The 10,554-nt window shown below is 44.1% G+C and overlaps 1 protein-coding gene across 1 annotated transcript in view; it reads left to right on the top strand.

The window, feature by feature from the left end:
- Positions 1–4,564: 4,564 nt before the first annotated feature.
- LOC308153206 (cationic amino acid transporter 2) overlaps positions 4,565–10,554 on the top strand; it is a gene marked incomplete at both ends in the record, with an annotated part of 10,275 nt that continues 4,285 nt past the window's right edge. The window contains 5 exons of the mRNA XM_080526292.1: positions 4,565–4,934; positions 6,002–6,157; positions 7,367–7,532; positions 8,078–8,214; positions 9,104–9,326. Of these exons, the coding sequence (XP_080382418.1) occupies positions 4,565–4,934; positions 6,002–6,157; positions 7,367–7,532; positions 8,078–8,214; positions 9,104–9,326 (1,052 nt within the window). The remainder of the gene's footprint in view (positions 4,935–6,001; positions 6,158–7,366; positions 7,533–8,077; positions 8,215–9,103; positions 9,327–10,554) is intronic.

The following is a 10,554-nucleotide window of genomic DNA, read 5'->3' as shown; positions in this document are numbered from 1 at the left end:
TGATGTGTGGCATCTGACTGAGGGGTTATATGCTGCCCTCTACTGCTTTAAACGGGAATTACATCCAGATTAAATACATTAAAAAAACAGAATCAGAATCAGAATCGCTTTTATTACGTCTCACTGTCCAAGTAGCCTACACAAGAGTACCATTATTTCAAAATCACAATAATAATAATAATAATAATAATAATAATAATAAGTTAAGTAAATAAGTAAAATAAGTAATCCTACAGTAATAAAGTAATAAAATCATCCCTGTTTTACAGTGGCTTCAATAGCGCAAAAAAAGCTGTACAAAGTACAATGATATGAAATGCAATATAATACAGTATGGTAGTCCAGTGGAACTTGATAGATATGATTACATTATAAACACATTGATGACAGTTTTATAATGACATTATAAACTCAGTAGATATGTAGTACAGAGTATTTGGCCAAGCGTAAGAGAGTTGTCAACGTCTTGTATTGATTCAAGGCTTTGGATCTACCTCTGGAGTTGGAGTGTAGTACTGATGTCTGTCAACAGGAGGACCAAAGAGTCGTCACTGAAAGTCAAGGAAGCCGTTATTGACGCTGAAATATCCGAAGGGAAATCTATCCAAAACATAGAGACTAAAACCTCAGACTTGATCGGTTTGGGACATCATTAAAAAGAAAGAAAGCACTGGTGAGCTCAGCGATCGCCAACGGCCTGGTAGACCGAGGAAGACCTCTACAGTGATGCTCACCCCAAACCCCCAAAATAGCTGTCCCAGGTCAGAGGTCAGGACCCCCCTTCAGGAGGTCAGAGGTCAGGACCCCCCTTCAGGAGGTAGGTGTGACTGTGTCACAGACCATCTGCAGAATACGTCACCAACCGAACTCCAGAGACAGGACTTCAGTGCAAGGTGCAAAGCTCTAGTTATCCTCAAACAGCGTGGGCAGGTTACAGTTGGCTAAAAAAGCTTTGCTATTAACAAAATATAGCCAAAAGTCTCTTCCAAACCTTCATGTGGAGACTGATATGAATATGAATGCTCTACATTATGTACCAGAGTGATCGCAAGAGGTCAGTTTGGAGAAAAAAGGACCTGTCCAAGATATCTTTTGGCAACTTTGATAACAACCCTCCCTAATAATTAATGATTAATTAATAATAATATAATATAAACAGATTCATTCTCTATGTGTTTGCCATTGTGTTGGGGGTGGAATCAATCTTACTGCTTGTTGCACAGATATTGGCTTGTTTTATAATTTACAAATGTATTTTGTTTGTTTCATGTGAGTAATAATAATACAAATACATCTGTAAATACATGTGTTTTCATAATTTCAGATAACTTTAAATAAAATAAAAATCATTTAGCAATTTACAATCAAAACAGTAGTGTTCAAGAACTTCTGTAAGAATACAAGGTTATACTGTTTTTGTAATGACAGTAAAGTAACTAGAATTACAATAACATTCCCAACAACATTATAGTACCTGTTTTGCAAGCTGTAGACACACTACAGTAGGCTACAGTACTGAACGACACCTTAGCACCTTAACGGCAACTCAGCTGCCCACAAACTGCTGCACATTTACAGGGCAATGTGTTGCAGTGTATCTAAACGTATCTTATCTTATCTAAGCACATACTGTTTCTATCTATAAATAACATAGAGGAGACTTACAGTCTATCAATTATCTCCATGTTCCTTGTTATACAGTAGAAAACCAATAACCCTAAAGAATAGAGTCGAACATTTCAACAAAAACATTTCTGACATTCAGCGCGAGATTTTCTGCTCACATATCTCACCCTGTGGCCTCAGTAGGGCAATAATGAGCACATTATGGAGGGCTAGGGTTAGGGCTAGGCACTGAGAAAGGCCACTTTGTCACTAATCCCGTTGCGTGGGAGGGCCACACAGGCCTGCCTTGTATATTTTGTTGTAAAAAAAACACACATTTTGCTTCATCAGAGTAAACAGAGTGGATATATTTACCACGTCCACTCCACATCTCCACTATGCCACCGCCCGCCTGATCCCAGAGGATTCCAGACAAGGTAAACTAATCTATCACAGATCTACGGTCTATCATCATATTGAGAGATGACGAGGCAGAGCCTAAAAGTAGCCTAAAAGAGCCTAAAAGTAAGTAAATATGTTGTTTTTGTTGCTATTGGGATGTTGGAATACATCCAGCTGATCTGAGCTTTGACGTAGGGTTTTGTTTTGGCATGGACGTCACTTTGGCATGACACTTTAGTTTGAGTCACACTGCACTGGCAGGTGACAACATGCGTGTGGACTTGTGTGGGGTTCAGTGTGATCCAGTCCTCTTGTTATCTAGCAGCACATAAAACCTAAACCTTCTCCTTCTCACGTGAGCCGGGAACTCCTCCTTCTCCTCCTTCGCAACCCAGCACACCTCTGTCGGTGCTGCATTACCAAGACTGGCGCTATGGAAATTGATAATCTCAATTATTGAGATTGTGCAGATAGGGGGCCCGGGGGGGGGGGGGGCGGTGAGATTGGTCAAAGGTACACAGGCGGGCAGGCCCGAGGCGGCGGTGGTGCTGGATGCCAGGGAGGATTAGGCAGGGCTGAAATCCCTTGATGGGAGACTTACTCCAGGGTACCTCACAAAGATTAAGTGTGCGGCTCGCTCCGCTGCTAAGCCATGAAAGCTGCTTTGTCCCCTTCAGATTCATTATCATCTCACAGGACCATTATATCTACTCTCACCCACTGACGGAGACGGGGACGGGCAGGGGAACAATGCTCCGGTGACGTAGGCGAGCCCGCAAACTCAGAGGCAACCCCCGTTATAAGGTCACGGCTGAGCAAGTCTTACATGGAGACTTGTTTACTAATAACGCATGCTTGTACCACGCAGAGTTGTTTCCGTGGTGGCATCGCTTGGTCAAAGCCAACATTTCACAAAACTGAAACAAACTGTTTCAAACTGTTTCAAACTGTTTCAAACTGTTTCAGTTACGCAGACTGGCGGCTTCCTGCGGGAACCTTTGTTGAGACTAATAGAACACAATGTTGTGTTTTGAGATGCAATGTTACCATTTTCACATGCAATTTGTATGCGTGTATTTCCACGTATTTGTATATTATTTATAACGATTGTATATTATGTTATCTAAAGTACAAGACATTGTATGTCTGCCTTGGCATGTAGAATCCACCACCAGATAAACATCTCAACATTCACCTGTTTGTCAGTGTGTTTACCTCAGCCACATCAAACCCCCTTTCTTTCTTCAATGTAGCTGTTTGTCTGACTTCAAAGTCAAAGTAGTGGGTTCATGCTTCAAAGGCTGTCCTTGACTTTATCTTAAACAGCATAATCATAAAAAATAAAAAAAGATTACAATCTCCGCCAGTTGACAGCATACTTACATGACATTACATTTTTGGGGAGATTTTCTCAGAAATCATTGTTAGGGGATTGACAGCTTTATGTGCGGTGTTAACGCCATGTAACTGCCTGGTCATTCACATGGAGTTTCTCCCCCCCCCCCCCCCCCCCCTTGTTTTTTTCCTCCAATGTAATGACCGGTGGCCCTACATCAAGTAGAGGTGGAGAGGAATGTCTCTAAATATACCGCCTCAGACCACATGAGAACATGTTACTTCTGTCTTAAGGTGAGTACAACATATATATATAATGGCTCAAACGACAACGAAACTTCTAAACTAGGGATAGGGAACTAGGAAAATAAGATTAGATTAGATCAGCTAACGCTATTAGGTGATGTATTTGAAGCATCGGTTATAGTTATAAGGTTAATAATCTAATAATCTAAAGTTATAAAAGCCAGTCATTTCGGTGCAGGGCGTAGTTGTAGCGCTGTGGGCGTCGGGGGGAAAAGGAGGCATCAGCAGTATCATATCAGAGGGGTGATAAGGACAGGAGCATAAAAGACTAATGTGATGGAAGGGATAACAGACGCTATCAATTGTCTCTCCTCAGTCTGTAGCAAGGGATCATTCCGGAAAGGTGAGCAAACATTATAATTTTCTCCTCAGTGTGAAATATTGATTTTGTTTTGTGTGTTTTGTGGTTTTATGAAAAGAAGAAGCTAGAGAACTTAGTGCCCGGGGGTAAGAAAGTAACTGATAGGACAGTCCATAAAGCAGCTTAGTATGTTTGAATGTGGGTGTATCTTTCACTTACTTGTGTGTGCATACTGATAAAGTTATTTGATAATGTTGACCGATAAGGATTTCTAATGATAACTTGTTGATCTCTCAAATACTGAGAGAGTTTCTGAAGTTTCTTTCGTCCAGATGTACACTACTTTTAAAGGCGGCTCTTAGTGATTTGCAGTGCTTTTTTATTTTTTAAAAATAATACCTTTACATAAAACACAGAACAGTCACATCAGTAGAACAGAATGTGTTGTTTTCTGAACAAAATGGTCACAAATCATTTACCCTGCGGTCGATCTGTCAATCATTCACTCGGTCATGTTCACTGATCCGTCCTCTCTCTCACCCTCTCTTCTCCCTCTCTCATCAATCCCCTCTCTCATCTACCTACGTCGACCCCTAACCCCCCCCCAGAAGAAGGATGTCATGTCATGCGTTGAGCTCATTCGTGCGGAGCCTGACACGGCGGAAGCCTCTAGAACCGGAGGGAGAGGAGTCGACCTTTAACCGATGTCTCACCACCCTGGACCTGGTGGCCCTGGGGGTCGGCAGCACCCTGGGAGCGGGCGTCTACGTCCTCTCCGGAGAGGTGGCCCGCACCTCCGCAGGACCCAGCATCATGATTTCCTTCTTCATAGCGGCCGTGGCCTCCATCTTCGCCGGGCTGTGCTACGCTGAGTTCGGAGCCCGGGTGCCCAAGACAGGCTCTGCATACCTCTACAGCTACGTGACCGTGGGGGAGTTCCTGGCCTTCATCACCGGGTGGAACCTGTTGTTGTCCTACGTCATAGGCAAGCATGGCGCCGAGGCGAGGAGGCTTTCTTGTTCGAATTCGGTTGTTAAGTCTGACGTCACGCGTGACGTTTTGCAATTTCCGGGTCCAAACCAGAAATTCCCCGCACCAGAGTACCAGTGTACTAAAGCGGTAGAATGACAGTTCAATCGTTTTTTAGACTGGGATCTATTCACACAACAAGGGACACAGCACTTTCCCGTTTTCACCATATTTGTCAGCGTCTTTGAGCCTCGGAAAAGCGCTATACAAATATAATTAATTATTATTATTACTGAGGCATTTCGAAGAGAGCGCCTCAGACAACTTTGGACCCGGAAACACGTCACGACTTAACAACCGAATAGTTCACCCCAAAATAAAGGTCACGTCAGATGTTTCAATTTAAATATTTTTTTATTACAGACTCAGTTAGACTTAAAAAAAATATCTGACGGACTTTTATTTTCGGGTGATTAACTGTTCCTTTGGGGGTGAAGTATTCCGTAAACTGAATATTATTCTATGCCATCTATGTTTGGATTCCGCAATAATGCATTAGCAGAAGAAGTCTTTAGGCCACAAACAAACTTGGGATAAACTGCGATAGTTCTCTGATATCGTCTATGTAATAAACATCAGATTATTCCCTGATGCAACATGTTTGGTTTTCTCAGAACCATTTAGAACCATAAACGATCAACCATAAACACATTAACTTCCCTTAACCTTTTACCTGTAGTAAAAAGGGCGATTAAACATGATGATTCATTTATTGGACACAGAGCCATATATTGAAGTCCCTCAGAACAATACTCCCCCCCCCCTTCCCCTCCTGAAATATAACAACGACAGTCAAAGGAGTTTTAAACCTAAACCTAAAAAACGGAATGCTTAGAATTAAAACTATTCAACTACTCAAATAACAACAGATCAGTGGAATACTCATAGCAGGCATCCGTCTCTACAGTTGGCCGAGCTCCCTCTAATTTATTGGCTGGTAAAACAGTGTTGATTTGATGACATGGCAATAACACATTTTTATAATCGGTTTATTGGCGCCTGCCCTCCTTTTGATCTCCGCAGGGACGTCCAGCGTTGCCCGCGCGTGGAGCGGCACGCTTGATGACCTCATAGGGAATACCATGTCCACGTTCTTCGGCAAACACGTGGGAATGGACCTGCCCGGTCTGGCACCTTACCCAGACTTCTTTGCTGCTGTGCTCATCATGGCTCTGGCAGGTACAGTAACGTTTTACATCTATAATACGATGGCGACACTCACTGTGGCATAGATGGGACATGGTTATTATAGACTTACATTCCGTTACGCCTCATAGCATAATTGTCATAAAAGTCATGTTTTGGCCAAATTTAGATATCTGCCTAACTCTACCTCTCCTAACACTGCTGATTCACTGGGCATGAATGCCTATGATGCCATCAGCCTATCAGAATGCTTGTTACATTCCAAAATCACTATCTGCCCAAGTCATCTCTTTGACAAAGGCATTTTTGACACTACAAACAAAGATGGCTCGGCTGACCACAAGTGAAGCACGACTTAGGCAATTATGCTATGAGGCTAACGATTTTAACCATTTAGCAGACACTTTTATCCAAAGCGACTTACAATTAGAGATTACAGGGACAGTCGCCCTGGAGTAATTTAGGGCTAAGTGCCTAAGTGCCTAAGTGCCTATGGGCACACTAGTGGTGGTGGTGTTCCCATGTGGGATTTGAACTCATGACCTTCTGATGACCAGTCCAACTCACTATCCCCAAGGCCACCTCTACCACCAGTAGCACCAGTAGCACATAATACCGTATATAGCACATGCATGTACTGTAATATAAAGGATCTCTTGACTTGACCAATCAGGAGAGAAGTGGTGGACACAGTTGTTATAACTGTGTTATAGGGTAGCAGTCACCTCATCTCCGCCAGAAATCTAGGTGTAATTGCAGTATACAGAGTAGATTCTCCTACAAAGACACCTAGATTTAGATTTAGTCATCTAAAAATGATAATATGATATGATGTATAGACATGATAGATATGATATGATCACTTTTCAAAAAATGCCGGTCGAGAGAGGATGCTGGCGTTGCTTGTTCGCCGCTTCTCCGCCCGAAATCTAGGTGTAATTGCAGTATGCAGAGTAGATTGTCCTACAAAGACACTTAGATTTAGATTTAGTAATCTAAAAATGAATTAGACCCCTATACTTTCTTTTATCTATTTTTATTGTTTCTTTTTATTTTACTACTCTATCTTTTCAGTTTGTAAAGCGTCTTCGAGTGTCTAGAAAAGCGCTATATAAGTCTAATGTATTATTATTATTATTATTAATAATAATATTATTATTATTATTATTATCATTATTATTATTATTATTATTATTATTATTATCTCTTTCTAGAAGGTCATGATTTGTTTCTCCTCTATAGGTCTGCTTGCCTTTGGTGTGCAAGAATCAGTAACAGTCAACAAGATTTTCACCGCCATCAACGTACTGGTGCTGATATTCGTCATCATATCCGGCTTCGTCAAGGGAGATATTAAAAACTGGCAAATCGGTTTGGAGGCGCTAATTAACGCAACAGCAGAATTCGAGTATGTTCTATGATGTTCTATGATGTTCTATGATGTTCTATGATGTTCTATGATGAATCTTCTCACTACTGGAAGATGTTGCCCCTCAGGCCCAGTGGCCGGTTGCATAAAGATAAACTTAAAACTTAACATAAAATGACATGTTAACACTTGTAAAGCCAAAATTACAGCTTTTAGCCCATGGTTTAAAATGGAGGATTTAAATTCCCCGCTCCCGGCCGGTGCAAAATGCATTCTGGGAGGCAGTATGCATACAGTGTAAACGGTCGGCTGTATGCATGTCCCAGGGGGGGAGGGGGGGTGGCGGGGTTAGGGGAGATGGTTAGGGGTAGGGGAGGTTGTATGCATGTCCCAGGGGGGGAGGGGGGGTGGCGGGGTTAGGGGAGATGGGTACAGGTAGGGGAGGATGTATGCATGTCCCAGGGGGGGAGGGGGGGTGGCGGGGTTAGGGGAGATGGTTAGGGGTAGGGAGGTTGTAAGCAGGAGAACAGGTAGGTTTTGAGGTGGGATCTCTAATGATGGTTCTGGTCTTCTGTCCTGTGCAGGAACGTGAGCTCCACGGCCAACGTTACGAGTATGTACGGCGACGGTGGGTTCTTCCCCTACGGTTTTGATGGAACCATCGCCGGCGCTGCCACCTGCTTCTACGCGTTTGTGGGGTTCGACTGTATCGCCACAACAGGTACCAGAAGAATACCAGCCTTGCTTACACCAGGGTTCCCGCTCTGGCCTTCAAAAGCCATAAAGTCTAAAATCCAGCAATCCGATTTATAAGGCCTAAAAAGGTCTCAAGTTTCAGTTATTAGGTCTAAAAAATGAGGTGCTAGGTCAAAAAAATGTGATTAGCTTGTCCTGCAAGGAAATCAGTCCGACCACATCTATTTACGTGGAAATTAATCAAGCTGGAACCAAAGAAATGCCAATTCGCTGCACCCGGGACACATTATTGGCGAACGAAGCTACGGCAGGATGACAAAAAGCTGTCATATGGTGTCGCGAATAGGTCTAAAATTATATCCAAAGAGGTCTTAAAAAGGTCTAAAAAGGTCTTAAAAAGGACTTGTTGAAACTTGTAGGAACCCTGTTACACTCCAGGGGGGATATACAGGATATTATAGCAGTGTACAGCATCCATGTTTGACCCTTAACACTAGAACAGCCGTGTCTATGTTACCTACTATAAGAGCCGTCTCGGGTGACCAAATGACCATAGTCTTTACAATGGGAAGCTGCTACTTACACACAACGACCACTAGTTGGCTTCTTGTAAATTAGCCTACCTCCACAGAACCTCCACAGAAAAATTGCTAAATAGCTTTATACTGGCTTATCCTGATGTGATTTTGAAAATGTAAGGATACTGGGTGGTAGAACGCATAGATATCTAGTAAAAGTCATGAAAGGAGGGTCCTGAAATCGAGTGCCATTTTTCGATATACCATTTTTTTGACTCACAGGTGTCAAATGACCCCACCCACGGCTGTTCTAGTGTTAACGGCCAACGTTTGACAACCAGCCTACCACCTCAGTGACGTGACACCTCCCTCCCTCCCTCCCGTCTGTCTCCACAGGAGAGGAAGTGAAGAACCCCCAGAAGTCCATCCCCCTGGGCATCATCGCCTCGCTGCTCATCTGTTTCCTGGCCTACTTCGCCGTGTCGGCCGCCCTGACGCTGATGATGCCGTACTACCTGCTCAACGTCAACAGCCCGCTGCCCGTGGCCTTCGACTACATCGGCTGGGGGCCCGCCAGATACGTGGTGGCCGTGGGCTCGCTGTGCGCCCTCTCCACCAGGTGACTGACCAGGACCCTAACCCTAACCTGTCTGTCTGTCTGTCTGTCTGTCTGCCTGTCTGTCTGTCTGGGCTCGCTGTGCGCCCTCTCCACCAGGTGACAGGCCAGGACCCTAACCCTAACCTGTCTGTCTGTCTGTCTGTCTCTCTGTCTGTCTGTCTGGGCTCGCTGTGCGCCCTCTCCACCAGGTGACAGACCAGGACCCTAACCCTAACCTAATTTAATAATGTCTGTCTGTCTGCCTGCCTGTCTGGCTGTCTGTCTGCATGTCTGTGTCTGCGTGTCTGTCTGTCTGCCTGTCTGTCTGTCTGTCTGTCTGCATGTCTGTCTGTCTGTGTCCGCGTGTCTGTCTGTCTGTCTGTGTCTGCGTGTCTGTCTGTCTGTCTGTCTGTTTGTCTGCATGTCTGTCTGCCTGCCTGTCTGGCTGTCTGTCTGCATGTCTGTGTCTGCGTGTCTGTCTGTCTGCATGTCTGTCTGTGTCTGCGTGTCTGTCTGTCTGTCTGTGTCTGCGTGTCTGTCTGTCTGTTTGTCTGCATGTCTGTCTGTGTCTGCGTGTCTGTCTGCCTGTCTGTCTGCCTGTCTGTCTGTGTCTGCGTGTCTGTCTGTCTGCCTGTCTGTCTGTGTCTGCGTGTCTGTCTGCATGTCTGTCTGTCTGCCTGTCTGTCTGTCTGTATGTCTGTCTGCATGTCTGTCTGCAGGTCTGTCTATTTCTCTGAAAGTCTGTCTGTCTGTATATCTGCAAGTCTGTCTGCCTGTCTATCTGCATGTCTGTCTGTCTGTCTGTCTGTCTGTCTTTCATGTCTGTCTGTCTGTCTGTCTTTCATGTCTGTCTGTCTGTATGTCTGTCTGCATGTCTGTCTTTCATGTCTGACTGTCTGCTTGTATGTCTGTCTGTCTGTCTGTCTGTTGCGAGGGTACAAACACTTGTATGTAGTGCATCTGTCTCTTGGTTACTTGACCAGACAGTAAGGTCATGTTCATGTTCTCACATGAAAGTCCGAATCGAGACCCGGAGCAAGTGGATGAGTTCGCAACATTGTTGCATGAATTATTTCTCTCATTTGCGTTCTCACAGCCCTTCATGTAAACGAAGTAACATACGCAATCGAAGCAACAGACGTGGTAGTTGATTGGTCAGAAAAACTGAGAATTGCCCGTTCGTCCCGCTCTTCTTCAGATCAACACACATGCGCTGTTGTTTTTCTATGGACAGCCTCGAGCAGCGTTC

This window comes from Nansenia antarctica, assembly GCF_963989245.1.
Source record: "Nansenia antarctica genome assembly, chromosome: 3".
Classification (NCBI taxonomy): Eukaryota; Metazoa; Chordata; class Actinopteri; order Argentiniformes; family Microstomatidae; genus Nansenia; species Nansenia antarctica.
This window is presented reverse-complemented; position numbering and strand designations above follow the sequence as displayed.